Source organism: Nerophis ophidion, linkage group LG01 (assembly GCF_033978795.1).
Source record: "Nerophis ophidion isolate RoL-2023_Sa linkage group LG01, RoL_Noph_v1.0, whole genome shotgun sequence".
NCBI lineage: Eukaryota > Metazoa > Chordata > Actinopteri > Syngnathiformes > Syngnathidae > Nerophis > Nerophis ophidion.
Genome location: NC_084611.1, coordinates 6,967,290 through 6,990,565, shown reverse-complemented (window position 1 = coordinate 6,990,565; position 23,276 = coordinate 6,967,290). Strand labels below are relative to the sequence as shown.

Sequence of the window (23,276 nt, the reverse complement as noted above, 5' to 3'; positions counted from 1 at the left end):
CCAATATCTAAGTGACATTTAAACCAGTGTGGGTGGCACTGGGAGCAGGTGGGTAAAGTGTCTTGCCCAAGGACACAACGGCAGTGACTAGGATGGCGAAAGCGGGAATCGAACCTGCAACCCTCAAGTTGCTGGCACGGCCGCTCTACCAACCGTGTTGTGTTTTTTCTTTTTGATTGTTTCATTACATTTGGATATATGTGTCGGCTTAAATGATATTCATGAAGGACGGCGTGGCGCAGTGGGAGAGTGGCCGTGCGCAACCCAAAGGGACCCTGGTTCAAATCCCACCTAGTACCAACCTCGTCATGTCCGTTGTGTCCTGAGCAAGACACTTCACCCTTGCTCCTGATGGGTGCTGGTTGGCGCCTTGCATGGCAGCTCCCTCCATCAGTGTGTGAATGTGTGTGTAAATGTGGAATTAGTGTCAAAGCGCTTTGAGTACCTTGTAGGTAGAAAAGTGCTATACAAGTACAACCCATTTATTTATTTATTTATCATTTAAGTAAGATAATGTATTTTGTCAAAGGGGGCAGGAAATTATAAGATTTACTTCATCCTGCTCCTTCTCAGGAATTGTGTGAATTTAAATGGTATAATAGTGATATAATTATTTATCGTTCTAAATGCACATCAATGAATGAGATAAATAAAAATGAAATTAAATGAAAAAAACAACTTGCCGTTTGCTTGAACTCACTTAAAGACAGAATACAACATTGTCCATTTTTGTTGGATTTTTGATATCAAACATGTTTTCGCGATAAGGAGCACTTCAATCATGAGCCAGAAATGTAAGAAAAGTTATGTAAAAGGTATTTTATTTTTTAAATTGCAGTTGTCGACCGGAACTGGCAAAGGTCTGGCGCATGCGCAAACACATCGTCCAAGTCCAAGATGGCGGAGTAAGTGGCGCGGCTGTCCGGAGAAGTTTCACATTTACGATCTTATAGATTCAAAAATAGCATCAAATACCTCAACTTTTCTTAAGCCCACCACACGGACTTTGAGTGTGGAGCGACGGCGTGTTATCTGAAGTGAAGATTGAAGACGTGATAGAAGATGGACGACTACTGCTCTGCTAAGACGGCGACGTCCGGTAAAACAACAATCAGTTGAGGAGTAACAGTTGTCAGTTTGTTATGTCGTGAAAAGTGTGAAGTGCAGCTTTTTGAGCGTCCATCAAACGCTACAAAGAGAGAAAATAGACTGCTAATCAATGGCTGGAAGAAAAACTAAATTGCCAAGATGATTTTTTTTTTACTATCATTGTGTTATTTATTTGTTACTAATGTATATCTGGTTGTTCTTTTATATTATATTTCAAACTGAATTTTGATGGTACTGTTTTTACGTTTTCAAATTAATAGATAATGGTGTTATTTATCGTGTTTACAAAATCACTCAAAATAATCATTATCATTATGGTTTGCCATAATTGTCCAGCCCTAGACGAGGTATTGGCAAGGTCTTTATGATAAATCAATCAATCAATCAATCAATCAATGTTTACTTATATAGCCCTAAATCACTAGTGTCTCAAAGGGCTGCACAAACCACTACGACATCCTCGGTAGGCCCACATAAGGGCAAGGAAAACTCACACCCAGTGGGACGTCGGTGACAATGATGACTATGAGAACCTTGGAGAGGACGAAAGCAATGGATGTGGAGCGGGTCTAACATGATACTGTGAAAGTTCAATCCTCAATGGATCCAACACAGTCGCGAGAGTCCAGTCCAAAGCGGATCCAACACAGCAGCGAGAGTCCCGTTCACAGCGGAGCCAGCAGGAAACCATCCCAAGCGGAGGCGGATCAGCAGCGCAGAGATGTCCCCAGCCGATACACAGGCGAGCAGTACATGGCCACTGGATCGGACCGGACCCCCTCCACAAGGGAGAGTGGGACATAGAAGAAAAAGAAAAGAAACGGCAGATCAACTGGTCTAAAAAGGGAGTCTATTTAAAGGCTAGAGTATACAAATGAGTTTTAAGGTGAGACTTAAATGCTTCTACTGAGGTGGCATCTCCAACTGTTACCGGGAGGGCATTCCAGAGTACTGGAGCCCGAACGGAAAACGCTCTATAGCCCGCAGACTTTTTTTGGGCTCTGGTAATCAATAATAAGCCAGAGTCCTTTGAAGGCAGATTTCTTGCCGGGACATATGGTACAATACAATCGGCAAGATAGGATGGAGCTAGACCGTGTAGTATTTTATACGTAAGTAGTAAAACCTTAAAGTCACATCTTAAGTGCACAGGAAGCCAGTGCAGGTGAGCCAGTATAGGTATATATGTATGTATATATGTATATAAAGGTATATACAGTATAGGTATATATGTATGTATATATGTATATAAAGGTATATACAGTATAGGTATATATGTATGTATATATGTATATAAAGGTATATACAGTATAGGTATATATGTATGTATATATGTATATAAAGGTATATACAGTACAGGCGTAATGTGATCAAACTTTCTTGTTCTTGTCAAAAGTCTAGCAGCCGCATTTTGTACCAACTGTAATCTTTTAATGCTAGACATGGGGAGACCCGAAAATAATAAACTATGTATCACGATACTTGAGTCACGATGCTATAGTCCAGGGGTAGGGAACCTATGGCTCTAGAGCCAGATGTGGCTCTTTTGATGACTGCATCTGACTCTCGGATAAATCTGAGCTGACATTGCTTAAGACGATAAGTAATGAATAATTCCACAGTGTTAAAAATAACGTTCAAAATATAAAACATTCTCATGCTTTTTTATGTTCAAGAAGTTGCGTTAATGGTAAGAAGTAATTTATTTATTATTGGTTAGTGTTGGGCTTGCCCTCCTTTGGGTTCTTCAAACCACCAAGAGCCTGTTTTAGGGTTACAATATTGTTTTATTTTATTTTTCTCTCAGTTGCTTTCCAGCAATTGTCTTTTTCTCTTTCGTCCTCACTCGCGCTCTGGCTCCAGCCTCAATCCCGTCTCTCCTCCTGGCTGCTGCTTATAACAGGGCGACAGGTGATTAGCTAACAAGGCCCAGGTGGGCCATCTACGCACCTGTCGCTGATTTTGAGGCCGGTCCTGGCAACATCCCGCTTTGCTGCAGGCCACGCCCCCTCCACAGTTAACTTCAGAATAACAATGTTGATACAAAGAATAAGAGACCTATTATACTCTGGAAATGTTGGTCTTACTTAAAAATGCACGCTTTTAATTGTGTTCAGTGTTAAAAAAAATATAATATGGCTCTTAGGGAAATACATTTTAAAACATTTGGCTTCTTGGCTCTCTCAGCCAAAAAGGTTCCCGACCCCTGCTATAGTCCATTGTAATATTGTGACTGGGCAGCACGGTGGCGGAGGGGGTTAGTGCGTCTGCCTCACAATACGAAGGTCCTGGGTTCAATCCCGGGCTCGGGATCTTTCTGTGTGGAGTTTGCATGTTCTCCCCATGAATGCGTGGGTTCCCTCCGGGTACTCCGGCTTCCTCCCACCTCCAAAGACATGCACCTGGGGATAGGCCCCTCCCACCTCCAAAGACATGCACCTGGGGATAGGCCCCTCCCACCTCCAAAGACATGCACCTGGGGATAGGTTGATTGGCAACACTAAATGGTCCCTAGTGTGTGAATGTTATCTGTGTTGGCCCTGCGACTTGTCCAGGGTGCACCCCGCATTCCGCCCGATTGTAGCTGAGATAGGCACCAGCGCTCCCCGTGACCCCAAAGCAGTGGTCCCCAACCACCGGGCTGAGGCCGGGCCGCAGAATAATTTTTTATTAGAAAAAATATATATATATATATATTTTTATTTTTATTTTTATTAAATCAACATAAAAAACACAATATACACTTACAAATAGTGCACCAACCACAAAAAACTCCCCTTTTCATGACAAAAACGTCCCTTTTTCATGACAAAGAAGAAAAAAAAAAAGAAAAAAAAAAAGGACACCCCCCCCCCCGGGCCGCGGGACAAATTATTAAGCGTTGACCGTTCCGCGGATACAAAAAGGTTGGGGACCACTGCCCCAAAAGGAATAAGCGGTAGAAAATGGTTGGAGTTTTACTGCCATTTTTACAAAGTCATTGAAAAATGTAAAAAAAAAAACCCAAAAAACCCGACTTTAAATAAATGCATATAAATGAACTAGATGCCAGTAATAATTTCTTGGACAAACTGTGTCAAAAACAAAGTAAATAAAATGATTATTGCAATTGTACAGAAAGTGGTTCAAATTTCTAACATCTAAAAATGTCCTCTTCTTAACTACAGACTTCTTTGAGATAGATATTATCATTTTTAGTTTTTTTATATATTTCAATATTGACTTTTTCCCCCCTGTTAGTTTGTAGTATCCTAATATTCATTGAAGCAGATGTTTTCTACTTTCTGTAATTCTAGCTGAACTTTTCTGAGTCTATGACAAGTCATGTAAACATTGATCCATCATTCTGGCAAGGCACTAAATGAATGGCCATGAAACACTACACACACATACAGTACATAGAATAAAGTGTGTTTTTGTTTGTTTGTGTCTTGCAGATGTCCAGCAGCTGATGAGTAATCCAGAAGAAGTTTCCCCTCAGTCAGGGGGGAGCTCCACTTTGAAGCAGGAGACTCCACAACCACCCTGCATTAAAAAGGAAGAGAAGGAACTCTGCATCACTCAGGAGGGAGAGTGTCTTCTAGGACGAGAGGAAGCTGATTACACCAAGTTTCCACTGACTCTTGTCTCTGTGAAGACTGAAGATGATGAAGAGAAACCACAAGTAGACAACCTCTTAGCTCCACTATCAGATAGTGAGGCTGAAGACGAGGTTGAAGAACCTTTGAGCAGCGATACAGACTGTGAAGGTGATATGAGGACTCACACTGACAACAAACACTCTGAATGCTCTACAAAGAAGAGAGGTAAAACATGTTTGCGCTGTTCAGTTTGTTCCAAAAGCTTTTCTGTTAAGAGTAGTTTGACTCAACACAAGAGAACATACACAGGTGAAAAAACATTTAACTGTTCGATTTGAGGTCAAAAATATTCTGTTAGGAGGAATTTGACTGAACACATGAGAACACACGCTGGTCTAATTCCAGTTTGTGGTAAGAGCTTTGCTAAAAACAGGTCTTTGTGTCACCACATGTGTTGTGGAGAGTTATAAAGGACTGTATGGTTCTATAAAGGTAGTCTCATTTACCCCCGGGGTGTCGGTCAGGACACAATGGACAGGACAGTTTGTTTGGCATATGGCAGTTTACTTGTTTAGTAGGCAGGTTGACAGGCATGGCAAGTTACATTGGATTGGCTGAATGGTACAACACTGTTAAGTATTGGTGGTTGTGCAGTAAACAGATAAGAACATCATAACCAATTAGTATAGAATAACATAGCCTACGTAGTAATAGTACATATCACCTTAGTGCAATAATACATCATGGATACACAATATAGCATATACCAGTAATAATTGGCATTTAGTACACATTAACTTCACCAGTAAACAGTAAGCCCTGCCATATACACTACAGGATAGCATCAAACTAAACACTCAAATAACATCATACCAACATTTAACTGAACTTAAATGTCTTAACTAGACCAGAAGGTGTCACTGTAGGCTACAGAAGGCACATAAATGTGGTGCTTGTCACCTGCCGTGCAGGATAAGGTGCTCGCTTGCATGTACAAAGGCACAAAATGTCCGAAATTATCCATGATGGATTGAACTTTCACAGTATCATGTTAGACCCGCTCCACATCCATTGCTTTCCTCCTCTCCAAGGTTCTCATAGTCATCATTGTCACCGACGTCCCACTGGGTGTGAGTTTTCCTTGCCCTTATGTGGGCCTACCGAGGATGTCGTAGTGGTTCGTGCAGCCCTTGTGATTTAGGGCTATATAGGTAAACATTGATTGATTGATTGATTGAAATGTTCTCTTTGAAGAGATACAGGACTGGTACATGAAATACATTGTCTAGACGCTGTAAACAAAGCATGCTGCGCGCCAAACAACTATATAATGAACTTACATTCGTCAGTGACGCACCAGGTACCGCAGTGCTATACAATCTTACAACTTGTAGATATATATATACAGGCAGCAAATGTAAAGGACTGGCATCCACCACTCTGTGCTCTGTTTTCCATCCATCCATTTTCTACCGCTTATTCCCTTTCGGGGTCGCGGGGGGCGCTCGCGCCTATCTCAGCTACAATCGGGCGGAAGGCAGGGTACACCCTGGACAAGTCGCTACGTCATCGCAGGGCCAACACAGATAGACAGACAACATTCACACACTAGGGACCATTTAGTGTTGCCAATCAACCTATCCCCAGGTGCATGTCTTTGGAGGTGGGAGGAAGCCGGAGTACCCGGACGGAACCCACGCATTCACGGGGAGAACATGCAAACTCCACACAGAAAGATCCTGAGCCTGGATTTGAACCCAGGACTGCAGGAACTTCGTTTGGTTGGAATGAATAAGCGTGCCCCACAATGCCTTGCGCTCTTAAGGTGAACTGCTCACAATAGTCTCTTAAGGTGAACTGCTCACAATAGTCTCTTAAGGTGGACTGCTCACAATAGTCTCTTAAGGTGGACTGCTCACAATAGTCTCTTAAGGTAGCACAGAGTTTGGGAACCTTTCTAACAACATGAGAACACACGCTGGAGAAAAAAACATTTTGTTGCTCAGTGTGCTGTAAAATGATCAGAATCAGAATAGTTTTTTATTGCCATAGTTTGAGAACGGATTCACAAATTCGGATTTTCTTTTGTGTACAAAGATGTTTAGTCGCTCTTCGCGGGTGTAAGAGCATCCCCCACTTTGATGGTGGGCGAGTTAAGGATAGCTCCTAGTTCACTCTGTACTAGTTGTCTCGGCTGGCCATATTTGTCTTGAAAAGTCCCTAGCGCAGCTGTGTACGGGTTTTGGGTCATAAGGACTTGGCTAACTGCAGAGCGTTAAGGAGTTTGAGCTGATTTAGTAGAACTTGATATTTATCCTGCTCGCTGAGGTGAGGATGACTATTCATCAAGTTTTCTCTTGCGCCATCTTGGAAGTGCTGGTTTAGGAATGCCATAGTATGTAGCGATCAGCGTCTCGATGCCTGGGTCGGACCAGGGTGGTGCTGCCGGGGCCGGAGTAGCAGATGGTAAGGTGTATTGAACACAGTGCCCAGCTGGAGGAGGTGCAGAAGTTTGCATGGTTTGTGGCACTGCGGCTGCATGTGTCATTGTTGGTGCATAACTAGATGTGGGCAAGACTGGAATATGTTGACTTGTGAAAGACACAGATGCAGGCAGGGTGACAGAGACAGGAGCTGGAGTGGGGGCTACTAAAGTTATTGAGCTATTGATGGGAGCTGAAGCATGTCAGCAGAGGGCGGCGCTGACATTAACATTGAATCATCTTCAGAGTCTGACAGGAAAAAGACTTGACAATATGGGCAATGTGTGTCTTTCTCCAGTTTATTTAAGCGTCTGCGCCGTTCCATTTCCCTTGGCATACTCTCCTTGGTAAGGTGAGCATCCTCTTGTAGTTTTTGTCCTTCTTTAGCTTGTGCATCTATTCTCTTCGCCTCCAAGTCAGCTTTCCTTTACTCCTCTATTTCTTGCTGTAGGTAAGCAAACGCCAAACCTTTAATTTGCTCCTGTAGCGCAGCTGTTTAAACATCAGGAATACTGATGTCAGAAATGCAAGTACCAAATTGAAGGGTCGGGAACATTACAAAACTAGTTAACTGCACATGATAGGCTTTCGTACAGTGACCAAGTTGTAACTAATCGATGGCCTCGTCCTTCCGACCAAAGAGCAGAGCCTAAGCTCTGTTTATTAGTAGTACTTTATTAGTAGCGGTATACCTTACAACCCTACTACACACACATACAGTACATAGAAGAAAGTGTGTTTTTGTTGTTTGTGTCTTGCAGACGTCCAGCAGCTGATCTTTAATCCAGAAGAAGTTTCCCCTCAGTCAGGGGGGAGCTCCACTTTGAAGCAGGAGACTCCACAACCGCCCTGCATTAAAAAGGAAGAGGAGGAACTCTGCATCACTCAGGAGGGAGAGTGTCTTCTAGGACGAGAGGAAGCTGATTACACCAAGTTTCCACTGACTATTGTCTCTGTGAAGACTGAAAATGATGAAGAGAAACCACAAGTAGACAACCTCTTAGCTCCACTATCAGATAGTGAGGCTGAAGACGAGGTCGAAGAACCTTTGAGCAGCGATACAGACTGTGAAGGTGATATGAGGACTCACACTGACAACAAACACTCTGAATGCTCTTCAAAGAAGAGAGGTAAAACATGTTTGAGCTGCTCAGTTTGTGGAAAACGCTTTTCTCGAAATAGCTTTTTGACTGAACACATGAGAACACACACAGGTGAAAAACCGTTTAACTGTTCGGTTTGTGGCAAAAGCTTTTCTCAAAATAGCTCTTTGACTCGACACATGAGAATACACACAGGTGAAAAAACATGTAGTTGTTCAGTTTGTGGCAAAAGTTTTTCTCAAAGTGGCTCTTTGACTCAACACATGAGAACACACACGAGAGAAAAAGCATTTCCTTGCTCAGTTTGTGGCAAAAAACTTTCACGAAATAGCCACTTGATGCAACACATGAGAACACACACTGGTGAAAAACTATTTAACTGTTCGATTTGTGGTAAAAACTATTCTTTTCAGAGCACTTTGACTCAACACATGAGAACACACACAGGTGAAAAAACATGTAATTGTTCAGTTTGTGGCAAAATCTTTTCCCGAAAAACCTCTTTGACTCAACACATGACAACACACACAGGTGAAAAACCATTTAAATGTTCAGTTTGTGGGAAAAGCTTTCCTCATAAAAGCTCTTTGTGTCGACACATGAGAACACACACAGATGAAAAACCATATAGGTGTTCAGTTTGTGGCAAAAGCTTTTCTGTTAAGAGCCATTTGACTCAACACATGAGAACACACACCGGTGAAAAACCCTTTAATTGTTCAGTTTGTGGTAAAAGCTTTCCTCAAAACAGTTCTTTGTGTCGACACATGAGAACACACGTTGGAGAAAAAACCATTTAGTTGTTCAGTGTGCTGTAAAAGGTTCACACATAAAGCAGACGCAGTAAAACACATGAGAACACACAAGGGAAAATAATCAATTAGCTGTTTAGTTTGTGGTATGTTGCTCATATGTGGCGACATCCACCCTACCCAGGACCTCCTCACTGCTTCTTTCACAAATATCTGAGGTATTCATACAAACTTGAACTATTTGGAGCATAATCTTATCCACTCATGACCTCATGTCTTCTCTGTATCTGAAACCTTCCTGAACAGTAAGATGGATGATGCTTCAAGTGCTTGGTTACTCCTTCTTCAGTCCAGGGACCTGGGGCCTCATGTGTCAAGTTTGCGCATGCTCAAAAACCTGCACTACACCCTTTTTTACTGCAAAGGTGAGATGTATCAAAACTGACGTTGGGTAACTGTTTGCATAACAAACTGCCAAAATAAGATCAGTAAAATGAATATCTATATGTAACTGAGATCAAATCTTTTAACTGTGTAGGGTGAGTACAAACAATTCCCTATCTGTAGGAAATATCTAAACACATCACAGTACAGCTAGAAAAAAATACTATCTCTCCAAATAAATCCCACGTACATTTTTATTTTCTTACTGCACATACTTTGGATCGCGTCTACAAACTCGACCTGCACGTGTCGTGTAAGCTGTGTCAGTCTGCGTCGAATTGGCGATGCACTTTCCGATTGCCTAATCCAGGGATAGGGAACCTATGGCTCCAGATATGGCTCTTTTGACGACTGTATCTGGCTCTCAGCGTCAGACTGTATCTGGGATTGTTTAACACGATAAGTAATGAATAATTCCGCTGGAAATAACAGTGTTATAAATAGCGTTCAAATAATAAAACATTCTCATGCATTTTAATCCATCCATCCGTTTCCTACCGCACCTGTTCTAGGTTGCGGGTGGCTCAGCCAACCCCAGCTGTCCTCTGGGGTACAGGAGGGTCGCAATAATGGAAATGAGTATTTTATTTATAATTGGTCAGCTTCAGAATAACAATGTTATTAAAAAGAATAAGAGACTTATTCTAAAAATGTTTGTCTTACTTAAAGGGGAACATTATCAGCAGACCTATGTAAGTGTCAATATATACCTTGATGGTGCAGAAAAAAGACTATATATTTTTCTAACCGATTTCCGAACTCTAAATGGGTGAATTTTGGCGAATTAAACGCCTTTCTGTTTATCGCTCTGGAGGGGATGACGTCAGAATGTGACGTCACCGAGGTAACACACCCACCATTTTCATTTTCACATTACAAACACTGGGACTCAGCTCTGTTATTTTCCGTTTTTTCGACTATTTTTTGGAACCTTGGAGACATCATGCCTCGTCGGTGTGTTGTCGGAGGGTGTAACAACACTAACAGGGAGGGATTCAAGTTGCACCACTGGCAAGAAATCTGCCGCCAGACCCCCATTGAATTTGCCAGAGTGTCTTCACATTTGACCGGCGATGCTAAGACAGACATGGCACAGAGATGTATGGATAACCTGCAGATGCATTTGCTACGATTAAGTCAACGAAATCACAAAGGTGAGTTTTGTTGATGTTTTTGACTTATGTGCTAATCAGACATATTTGGTCACGGCATGACTGCCAGCTAATCGATGCTAACATGCTATGCTAATCGATGCCAACATGCTATTTACGCTAGCTGTATGTACATATGAAACTAGATTACCACATTTAATGCGAAACAAACACTTACCAATCGACGGATTTAAGTTGCTCCAGTGTCACAAGATGCGAAAGTCCTGATCTTCAATGGACGCGTGAAAGTAAACAATGTGATAAAGAACATTTTGTATGTTTCTTTTTCTTCCAGAAGCAACAACTCAAGCGGTTATCTATGTACATGTTTTGCATCATTAATCAACATCTGATACACACCGAAATTTTGGTTGATGTCTCCATGACCAGGTTGACTCATCAACCATTGTTTATCCTCTGAGTTGGCGGCCATACTCAGCTTAGATTTCCTCCATGTCTCCAAGTCTGTCACGTTGGCAAGCAGTAAGCTTTACTGTTCCTTTAACTCCATCGCCGGGTTCATCAGGGACGGCCGAGAGGAGGAGTTTCGGAGCCTGGAGAGGGACTTTGCTGTCTGGTGCCACAGGAACCTCTTGCAGCTCAATCTGTCAAAGATCAAGGAGCTGGTCATTGACTTTGGGAGGTCGAGTCCAAAGTCACAACCAATTGTGATCGAGAGAGTTGAGGTACAGACCGTGGACTCATTCTAGTATCTCGGGGTGGGTGGACAACAAGCTGGACTGAACTGTTAAGATGGACCACTGGTACAGGAAAGGACAGAGCAGTCTGTACTTCCTCAGGCGGCTGCGCTCCTTCAACATTTTCCAAAAACTCTTGTGGATGTACTACCAGTCTTTGGTTGCCAGTGTTCTGTTCTACAAGGTTGTGTGCTGGGGGTGGTTTTTCCAGACTGATGAAACTGATCAGGTGGAACAAAACTGGACTCACTGGTGACGGTGGCAGAGAAGAGGACTGTGGAAAACCCAGTGAGCATCCTGGATGATGCCAGTCACCCTCTGCATAGCGTTATCAGCAGCCAGAGGAGCCTGGTCAGTGCTAGACTGCTTCATCCGAAAGTGCAGGACTAATAGACTCCAAAACTCCTTTGTCCCACAAGCCATTAGACTGTAGAATTCTACTCCGGGGGAGAGGGGGGAACTAGGATTGTAACCCCAGTATTTACTTTTTAATTTATACCTCAATTCTGTATACTGCTGCTGAAATTAAAATGTTCCTGAGGTAACTCTCCTGAAGGACTCAATAAAGTACTATCTATCCATCTATCCATCTATCTATCTATCTATCTATCCATCTATCTATCCATCTATCTATTATTAAATGGGTTGACCATATATTGGTAGACACAACTCAACTTCATTTTGATTTTCATCCATTTTAAATCATTTTATATCACCCTCCATCCATCCATTTACTACCGCTTGTCCCTTTCGGGGTCGCTGGAGCCTATCTCAGCTGTATTCGGGCGGAAGGCGGTGTACACCCTGGACAAGTCGCCACCTCATCGCAGGGCCAACACAGATAGACAGACAACATTCACACTCACATTCACACACTAGGGACCATTGTAGTGATGCCAATCAACCTATCCCCAGGTGCATGTCTTTGGAGGTGGGAGGGGCCTATCCCCAGGTGCATGTCTTTGGAGGTGGGAGGAAACCGGAGTACCCGGAGGGAACCCACGCAGTCACGGAGAGAACATGCAAACTCTAACACAGAAACGAACCCAGGACCTTTGTATTGTGAGGCAAACACACTAACCCCTCTACCACTGTGCTACCCCATTTTATAACCTACTCAGTGGCCTAGTGGTTAGAGTGTCCACCCTGAGATCGGTAGGTTGTGAGTTCAAACCCCGGCCGAGTCATACCAAAGACTTTAAAAATGGGAGCCATTACCTCCCTGCTTGGCACTCGGCATCAAGGGCTGGAATTGGGGATTAAATCCCCAAAAATGATTCCCAGGCGCAGTACCGCTGCTCCTCACTGCTGCCTACTGCTCCCCTCACCATCAAGGGGATGGGTCAAATGCATTGGTACTTTAACTTTAACTTATCACACAAAACCACAAATATGTTTCAAAAAACACACCAATAGTTTTTCGACATAGTCCACTTTAATAATAATAATAATAATAATTAAAGCTGCAAGCAGCATTGGTCGGGTCCGCCTTTGGCCGCTGCCAAGCCCTGGTCTAAGTCAGACCTACATAGAGGTCTTTGTTCATGTCTCTACGACATTCCTAACAGAAGTTACAAGCAGTTTTGTCTGGGTTTTTTCCTAGGGGGCGCTGGAGCGCAATTTTGACTTTTGGGGTTTGTTTTTTTATTAGATGGCAATTTTCGCCAGTCCTGATGTGTGTGCAAAATTTGGTGAGTTTTGAAGCATGTTAAGGGGGTCAAATTACAGATCAGCGTTTCTGGATGTTGTTGATAAATGGCTTTCGCTTTGCATAGTAGAGCTTTAACTTGCACTTTGAAGCATTTTAAGGGGGTCAAATTACAGCTCAAAGAGGCAAAAATGAAATTTTTTAGGAAACTTTGCGCAGGGGGTTCTTTGAAGGCGCGTAAAATCAAAACCGGAGCAGTAATCAAAACTTTGTTGGATAGTTTTAATCAAAAGGGTTCAATCTCTCTCCTGTGCGAGTTTGAAGCCGAAACGACAAACGCACTCGGAGGAGTTTACGTTTGAAAAAGGTGACGGGTTTTTACAAAACTTTTATTTTGAAGGGGTAATTTTTAACTTCCTGTTGATTTTTGCGGAAGAATGTCAATTATATAAATGTAGGTCTAAGTGAGACCTACATAGAAGTTTTCGTTTCATGTCTTTCCGGCATTCCTACTGGAAGTTACAAGCACTTTTGTTTGTGTTTTCTTCCTAGGAGCAGTTTTTTCAGTTTTATTAAAAAAATTGCGCTAGAGCGTATTTTTTGATTTTGGGGTTTTTTTTTTCATTAGATCACAATTTTCGCCAGTTCTAATGTGTGTGCCAAGTTTGGTGAGTTTTGAAGCATTTTAAGGGGGTCAAATTACAGCTCAAAGAGGCAAAAATAGCATTTTTTGCGGAAATTTGGCTTTGAATGGGTTTTTGCAAAATTTTTGTTGATTTTTGACCAAGAAAGTAATGAAATCTATGAAATCTAATTCTAAGTCAGTTCTACATAGAGGTTTTTGTTTCATGTCTCTACGACTTTCCTAATGGAAGTTACAAGCAGTCTGTTTTTTTTTTTCTTCCTAGGGGGCGCTACCGCGCAATTTTCAATTTTAGGGTTTGGTTGCTTAATAAGTTGGGAAGGCATGCCAGACCGACGGGTGTGTCAAATTTGGTGAGTTTTGAAGCATGTTAAGGGGGTCAAATTACAGTGCATAGGTGCGGAATGATAATAAAACGCACCAGTTTCAATAGGGTCCTTGGCGGTCCCTAATAACTTGGATTTATTTCGCGCTTTTCGAAACACTCAAAGCGCTCACAGAGAAGTGGGACTCAACATTCATTCACACGATGGTGGTGGTAAGCTACATCTGTAGCCACAGCTGCCCTGGGGTAGACTGACGGAAGCGTGGCTGCCAGTTTGCACCTACGGCCCCTCCCCCCCGACCACCACCTGTCATTCATTCATCATTCATTCACCAGTGTGAGCGGCACCAGGGGCAAAGGGTGAAGTGTCCTGCCCAAGGACACAACGGCAGCGATTTGGATGTCAATAGGTGGGAATCGAACCTGCAACCCTCAGGTTTCTGGCACAGCCGCTCTACCAACTACGCCATGCCGCCCCCAACTGTCTGGTTTTAACTTAAAGGGGAACATTATCAACATTTCAAAAGGGTTAAAAACAATAAAAATCAGTTCCCAGTGGCTTGTTGTATTTTTTAAAGTTTTTTTCAAAATTTTACCGGTCTCAGAATATCCCTAAATAAAGCTTTAAAGTGCCTTATTTTCGCTCTCTGCGAAGACACTGGCCATTTCCCTGTGACGTCACACAGTGCTGCCAATGTAAACAAACAATGGGAATACCACAGCAAGATATAGTGACATTAGCTCGGATTCACACTCGGATTTCAACGATTTAAGCGATTCAACAGATTACGCATGTATTGAAACAGATGGTTGGAGTATGAAAGTATTGAAGAAGTAACTGAAGCTATTGAGCGAATAGCTATTGACGCTATTCATAGCCATAGCATGGCCGAATAGCTGCGTTAGCATCGCCGGTAAAATGTGCGGACCAAACGATCAGGACATTCGCATCTTGTCATAATGGAGCAACTTAAATCCCTCGATTGGTAAGTGTTTTTTTTCGCATTAAATGTGGGTGGAAGGAAACGTAATATAGTTGCAAATGCATCTGCAGGTTATCCATACATCTCTGTTCCATGTCTGCTTTAGCACCGCCGGTAAATAGCATGTTAGCATCGATTAGCTGGCAGTCACGCCGCGACACAATATGTCTGATTAGCACAAAGGTCAACATCAACAAAACTCACCTTTGTGATTTAGTTGACTTAATCGTTGCAAATGCATCTGCAGGTTATCCATACATCTCTGTGCCATGTCTGTCATCGCCGGTAAATAGCATGTTAGCATCAATTAACGTAGCATGTTAGCTTTGATTAGCGTAGCATTTTAGCATCGATTAGCTGGCAGTAACGCCGCAACAAAATATTTCTGATTAGCACATAAGTCAGAAAAAAAACTCATCTTTGTGATTTCATTGAGTTTATCGTTGCAAATGCATCTGCAGGTTATCCATACATCTCTGTGCCATGTCTGTCATCGCCGGTAAAATGTGAAAACACTCTGGTACATTCAATGGGGGTCTGGCGGCAGACACTTTGGCATCTTGGGGCCAGTGGTGCAACTTGAATCCCTCCCTGTTAGTGTTGTTACACCCTCCGACAACACACCGTCGAGGCATGATGTCTCCAAGGTTCCAAAAAATTGTCGAAAAAACGGAAAATAACAGAGCTGAGACCCGTGTTTGTAATGTGTAGAAAATGAAAATGGTGGGTGTGTTACCTCGGTGACGTCACATTCTGACGTCATTGCCACCAGAGCAATAAACAGAAAGGCGTTTAATTCGCCAAAATTCACCCATTTAGAGTTCGGAAATCGGTTAAAAAAATATATGGTCTTTTTTCTGCACCATCAAGGTATATATTGACGCTTACATAGGTCTGCTGATAATGTTCCCCTTTAACACCAAAAGCACAATCCCCAAACATTTTTAAAAAACACACCAATAGTTTTTTGACATAGATGGTTGGGATGGCGTGGCGAAGTTGGTAGAGTGGCCGTGCCAGCAATCTGAGGGTTACTGGTTCAATCCCCACCTAGTACCGACCTTGTCACGTCCGTTGTGTCCTGAGCAAGACACTTCACCCTTGCTCCTGATGGGTCCTGGTGAGCGCCTTGCATGGCAGCTCCCTCCATCAGTGTGTGAATGTGTGTGTGAATGTGGAAATACTGTCAAAGCGCTTTGGGATCCTAAAAAATGGGTAGAAAAGCGCTGTACAAGTACAACCCATTTACCAAAGATAGTCCACTTTAACTGTCTCGTTAGCACAATCCCCAAACATTTTTAAAAAACACACCAATTGTTTTTCAACGTAGTCGACTTTATCGGTCCTGTTTTAACACCAAAGCTTTGGGTTTTAAACGCTCAGTTTTTTTTTCTTGTGTGCACACTTTTTTCTCTTTAAATGGCCGTGCGTTGCTTGTGGAGTTGACTCCATTTACCTTCGCTCCTTTGTGGCTCACCACTCCTCGTTGTTGCGCCGGCGGTGTTCCGGCTGCCGCGGCATTCCTCGATCCCCCGCTTGGCCTCGCCACGCCGCTGGCCTGGCTTGCGCCCGCTGCCCTCCCATTCCTTTCTTCTTGTGCATAACTCAAAAGAGCTTGTTTTTTACTTAAATTATGGAGATGCACTTCTGTCATGGCTTTCTGCAGGCTTTCCTTCTTATAACAAACTTGTACCATTAAGTCACTAAATAAAGGAATAAACAAAAGTTCCTGTGTAATACGAAAATCCATTATAATTCCTTCTTAAACAAAGCATTAACTCTTATAACACAAAAACCGTCAGCCTGCGGTCGAAAACAATATGTCTCTGGTGCGCCACACCTGAGTGCAATCAGTGCACACCTACATGTCCTTTGCTTCGGGCTCCACAGCGCAACTCAGGCATCTGGGCAAAATGGCTCCACCATCAACTGTCTTAAATGCAAACATGAAAACAAGACACATTAACGTCTTTCCCCATTACAAACATCATAACACAATCTAAACTTATATAAACACATTACTGTCTGAGCATATAAGATATTCAATTATGTTGCAATTTATTATATTGCAATTAGCCATGTGATTAAGATCGGCACGGTCTGACCAATCACAAGTCAGTAGGAGCTGCTTTGTTCTCGTGTTTGGAGAAAGCGGAAGAGCGATTGTCAGCCTGACATTGATGTGTCTCTGAGAACTGAACACATTTTTATAACTTATAACAAAATGTGTTTATACAGTAACCTGCTCACATGAGTCAGATTACAGCAGGGCTGTCAAACTCATTTTAGCTCAGGGGCCGCATGGAGGAAAATCTATTTCCACGCGGGCGGGACGGGTAAAATCATGGCATGATCACTTAAAAATACAAGTAAGACAACTTCAAAGTGTTTTCTTTGTTTTACTTCGGCCCAAAATAGAACAAGCACATTCTGAAAATGTACATATCACAAATAATTCTCTTGACAAAACACTTTAAGTTAGTTGAAAATTCAGAGGAAAAAAATGGTGCGGTTTCAAAAACACCTTGAAGAACACAATGAATTTAGACCAAATTTCAGTGTTTCTGCAAAGCAATTAAACTTTAAATCACAGCCCATCAATGATTAAATAAAAAATCAAATAAAGCATGAATAAAAGCTATTCTATGTATCAACTACCTCATTTGTCATTTCCACATATTAATCCTGTGCTAACTCAACAAACCATACACACTGAGGTAGAAACTATTCAAGAGTGTTGAGTTACTTCCTGTCTTCTAGACATAATGTGTATTGACAGAAAAATAAAAGCAGTGCAATGTGTGAACAATTTCAACAAAGCACAAATAAAAAGTAGAAAGAGTGACAGTATTGCAGTAAATCACACACTGTTCACTTTCTTTACATTTGCACAGAAGACAATCATTTTCACAGAACTATATCAGTGTGCAGTGTCTCATGCTGCATTTGAAGTGGGGTTACTGATTGATTATTTTACTCCTCTTTTACGTTGGCTGGAGGGGGAGGAGTCACAGCCCCGCTTTACTGTGTACCTCTTGCTTGGTATACTTGCTCGCCCCGGTACAAACTATTTGCTTGCGTAACAGAATTGCTATTGCGACATCCAGTGGACACAATAGGAACAGCAGTTTCTTTCATTAAAAAATGCAGCTGAATTTTACACTTGGCAAACTTATCTAGCGGGCCGGATTGAACCTGTTATGCCCGAATGTCGAGGGAGGTGTGGGTTGGGTTGTGGGTGTTGGGGGTTAATTGTTCAAATGTCTCTGATTTGCACATCAATCAGTGTGAGGAGAGAAAGTTGGCACTTTGTTATGCAAACAGTTACCCAGCGTCTCTTATACGTCAACGTCAATTTTGATACATCTCAACTTTGCAGTGATAAAGGGTGTAGTGCAGGTTTTTGGGCGTGCACAAACTTGACACATGAGGCCCCAGGTCCCTGGACTGAAGAAGGAGTAACCAAGCACTTGAAGCATCATCTATCTTACTGTTCAGGAAGGTTTCATGGGGTCATGAGTAGATAATACCCCACATATAGGATTATACTCCAAATAATCCAAGTTTGTATGAATGCCTCAGATATAGGGACGGCGTGGCGCAGTGGGAGAGTGGCCGTGCGCAACCCGAGGGTCCCTGGTTCAAATCCCACCTAGTACCAACCTCGTCACGTCCGTTGTGTCCTGAGCAAGACACTTCACCCTTGCTCCTGATGGGTGCTGGTTGGCGCCTTGCATGGCAGCTCCCTCCATCAGTGTGTGAATTTGTGTGTGAATGTGGAAGTAGTGTCAAAGCGCTTTGAGTACCTTGAAGGTAGAAAAGCGCTATACAAGTACAACCCATTTATCATTTATATTTGTGAAAGAAGCAGTGAGGAGGTCCTGGGTAGGGCGGATGTCGCCACATATGAGCAACATACCACAAACTAAACAGCTAATTGCTTATTTTATGTTGTGTGTTTTCATGTGTTTTACAGCGGCTGAAGTATATGCAAACCTTTTACAGCACACTGAACAACTAAATGTTTTTTCTCCCGTGTGTGTTTTCATGTGTTTAGTCACTTGGCTGTTAACAGAAAAGCTTTTGCCACAGACTGAACAACTAAATGGTTTTTCACCTGTGTGTGTTCTCATGTGTTTATTCAAACGGTTCTTTAAAGAACAGGTTTTACCACAAATTGAACAGTTAAATGGTTTTTCACCTGTGTGTGTTCTCATGTGTTGAGTCAAACGGCTCTTTAAAGAAAAGTTTTTACCACAAATTGAGCAGTTAAATGGGTTTTCACCTGTGTGTGTTCTCATGTGTTGAGTCAAACGGCATTTTTGAGAAAAGCTTTTGCCACAAACTGAACAATCAATTGTTTTTTTACCTGTGTGTGTTCTCATGTGTTGAGTCAAATGGTTATTTCGAGAAAAGCCTTTGCTACAAACTGGACAATTAATAGTTTTTTTACCTGTGTGTGTTCTCATGTGCCGAGTCAAACGGTAATTTCGAGAAAAGCTTTTGCCACAAACTGAACACTTAAATGGTTTTTCACCTGTGTGTGTTCTCATGTGTCGAGTCAACATGCCATTAACAGAAAAGCTTTTAGCACAAACTGAGCAGCTGAAACATTTTTTACCTTTTATCTTTTTAGAGGATTCAGAGTGTTTGTTGTCAGTGTGAGTCCTCATATCATCCTCACAGTCTGTATCGCTGCTGAAAGATTCTTCAACCTCACTATCTGATAGTGGAGCTAAGAGGTTGTCTGCTTGTGGTTTCTCTTCATCATCTTCAGTCTTCTCAGAGAGAATACTCAGTGGAAACTTGGTGTAATCAGCTTCCTCTCGTCCTAGAAGACACTCTCCCTCCTGAGTGATGCAGAGTTCCTCCTCTTCCTTTTTAATGCAGGGTGGTTGTGGAGTCTCCTGCTTCAAAGTGGAGCTCCCCCCTGACTGAGGGGAAACTTCCTCTGAACTACCGATCAACTGCTGGACGTCTGCAAGACACAAACAACAAAAACACACTTTATTTTATGTACTGTATGTGTGTGTAGTAGGGTTGTATGGTATACCACTATTAATGAAGTATTGTCGTAGCAATAAAATGAAATCAGTACTATTCCACCTTTAAAAAGTACCGGTACCGTTCTTTCATCTGAATGCCGCTGTGCGGCGGTGACTACAGAGTCGAGGCGCATGCCTAAAAAAACTCTAAACAATATCCAAAAGCTTCCAGCAACTCCGTAAATACACACTGCAAGTATATATGTACTGTAATAACAGGCACATTCGTAATAACACGTGGTATTTAGGTATTTTCATTATTTTGTATCATTTTAAGCAAATGGCAGCACATTATTTTCACAGACGCATCACAAGGTTTGCTATTTCCTTCAACAACACCACCAATTATTACTAATAAAGGCAGACTTCATGAGTGCCATCAAATAATACTTTGGGACAAATTATGATCCACAACCTTATATTTTTGAGCCTGAGTATAAGGAAGATGAGCTACTAGTTTTAGAAGCTGGGTGATAAGCAGATCAAGCAATTAGCACTATTGCTAAGCGCTGGAAAAAAAAATTCAGAGTATGAGCATAAGTCATTTCTGTAGAAACTGCCTGAATGCTGAAACTGAACTAAAATGTTGATGGAATAGGGCTGGGCAATATGGCAAAAAAAAAAAATGATCGCGGTTATACCATTTGATCTCGATTAAAATCACTTTGTTTTTTAATTCAAAGGCGGATTGTCCCGTGCAGGATAACAGCGAGTACAGTTGCATCCCTACTATTTACTAGCACAGTATCTTGTAACAGACATTTCCGCCATGTTTGATGGAGGTAATATATGCTCACGGCTGACAACTGTCATTTAGTTCATATCCATAATTATGTTTACTAGAGGTGTAACGGTACGGTCCGTACCTGGTTTTAGGACCACAGTTTTGCTTCTTTTTTTTTCTCGTACATTTTGTGGGGGTAAAAAGAACAACTTTTTTTCCTTTTCTTTTTGCTTGTCATCACAAACATTTCGGTAGGATTTTTATTTCAAGTTAAAATGTACTAAACAATATCTTCAAATAATAAAATGTATAATTCTGCGATGAGGTGGCGACTTGTCCAGGGTGTACGCCGCCTTCCGCCCGATTGTAGCTGAGATAGGCACCAGCGACCCCAAAGGGAATAAGCACATGTGTAGATTCCTAAAGTAGCCTTAAGCTTGACGCTCCTCTACTATCACATTCACTCCGCTTGCTGCGGCAACAACAAAACAAAACTCCAGACGTTCTTCTTGGTTTGTATGTTTTACTTGTGATATTAATAATTCCAAACATAAAACAGTCACAATGTGGGAACAAATGAATGACAAAATAAAGAGAGTTTGTTGCAGTACTAGTTAGAAAAAGTATGAATGAGAATAAGTATGAGTGAGGTCATGTATGATCAGTGCCAGAACATAGTCCACTCCCTGTATGATCAGTGCCAGAACATAGTCCACTCCCTGTATGATCAGTGCCAGAACATAGTCCACTCCCTGTATGATCAGTGCCAGAACATAGTCCACTCCCTGTATGATCAGTGCCAGAACATAGTCCACTCCCTGTATGATCAGTGCCAGAACATAGTCCACTCCCTGTATGATCAGTGTCAGAACATAGTCCACTCCCTGTATGATCAGTGCCAGAACATAGTCCACTCCCTGTATGATCAGTGTCAGAACATAGTCCACTCCCTGTATGATCAGTGTCAGAACATAGTCCACTCCCTGTATGATCAGTGTCAGAACATAGTCCACTCCCTGTATGATCAGTGTCAGAGCTTGGTCCGCATTGCTGGCAGTAAGTCGGACACATTTCCAGTGAGGGTTGGACTCCGCCAAGGCTGTCCTTTGTCACCAATTCTGTTCATAACAACACCGTTGCTTGCCTACTGTTTACTGCGGTAACCTCTATTTTGGATCGAGGTAAAAAGGCTAATAGCCTCTTTGTTTACATTATTCAACAACGTTGGCTACTTTCTGTTTTTAGGGCTTGGAAGACAAATATCTTTCAAATGAGGGAACGCAACACACTCACCTTCATCTCCGCTTTTCAGATTGTTCTCCGTTGGTGGCGCTGATTCTCTTTCACTTTCTCTTTGACATGACGTCGCCATCTTAGCATAGCAGTAGTCGTCCATCTTCTATCACGTCTTCAATCTTCACTTCAGATATCGCTCCAAACTCAATGCACGTTTGGTGGCTTTGGGAAATACTAATTGAGACATTTGTTGCTATATTTGCTGTGAATCATATGACTTTAAGATCGTGAATTCGAAGAATCGCCGAAAGACCACAGCCTGACGTCTTCATCTTTTTTTTTTTTTTTTTTGCTTGGCTTCAAGTACATTTGCGCATGCGCTAGATATTCAGCAACTTCCCTTTTGGACTCCACATCAGTTGTTTTTCAAAATAAAGGCATTTTAATCTCGTTTTAAAACAATGGTTTGCAAAAAAGTATGTAACATTGAACAATTGACAACTACCTTTTGAAAAATAAATAAATATATATACATATATATCCATCCATCCATTTTCTACCGCTTATTCCCTTTCGGGGTCGCGGGGGGCGCTGGCGCCTATCTCAGCTACAATCGGGCGGAAGGCGGGGTACACCCTGGACAATATATATATATATATATATATATATATATATATATATATATATATATATATATATATATATATATATATATATATATATATATATATATATATATATATATATTGGGCTTCACGGTGGTAGAGGGGTTAGTGCGTCTGCCTCACAATACGAAGGTCCTGCAGTCCTGGGTTCAAACCCAGGCTTGGGATCTTTCTGTGTGGAGTTTGCATGTTCTCCCCGTGAATGCGTGGGTTCCCTCCGGGTACTCCGACTTCCTCCCACTTCCAAAGACATGCACCTGGGGATAGGCCCCTCCCACCTCCAAAGACATGCACCTGGGGATAGGCCCCTCCCACCTCCAAAGACATGCACCTGGGGATAGGCCCCTCCCACTTCCAAAGACATGCACCTGGGGATAGGTTGATTGGCAACACTAAATGGTCCCTAGTGTGTGAATGTGAGTGTGAATGTTGTCTGTCTATCTGTGTTGGCCCTGCGATGAGGTCACGACTTGTCCAGGGTGTACGCCGCCTTCCGCCCGATTGTAGCTGAGATAGGCGCCAGCGCCCCCCCGCTAACCCGAAAGGGAATAAGCGGTAGAAAATGTATATATATATATATATATATATATATAATTTTTAAAGAGTAGATATCCATTGTTTGATGTGAGATATTTTTGCAAACCATGGTTTTAAAACAAGATTAAAATGTCTTTATTTTGAAAAA

At 42.1% G+C, this 23,276-nt stretch overlaps 1 protein-coding gene and 1 pseudogene across 1 annotated transcript; one reads left to right on the top strand and one right to left on the bottom strand.

The window, feature by feature from the left end:
- The first annotated feature begins 856 nt into the window (after nucleotides 1-856).
- Nucleotides 857-12,001, top strand: LOC133547775 (zinc finger protein OZF-like; annotated as a pseudogene).
- Nucleotides 12,002-16,962: 4,961 nt separating this feature from the next.
- LOC133555166 (gastrula zinc finger protein XlCGF8.2DB-like) lies at nucleotides 16,963-22,284 on the bottom strand. The gene is made up of 2 exons (XM_061904745.1): nucleotides 21,984-22,284; nucleotides 16,963-19,899 (listed from the first exon to the last, which is right to left on the bottom strand). The coding sequence occupies exons 1-2, from the start codon at nucleotides 22,084-22,086 to the stop codon at nucleotides 18,863-18,865; spliced, it is 1,140 nt and encodes a 379-aa protein (XP_061760729.1). The 5' UTR covers nucleotides 22,087-22,284; the 3' UTR covers nucleotides 16,963-18,862.
- Nucleotides 22,285-23,276: the final 992 nt, after the last annotated feature.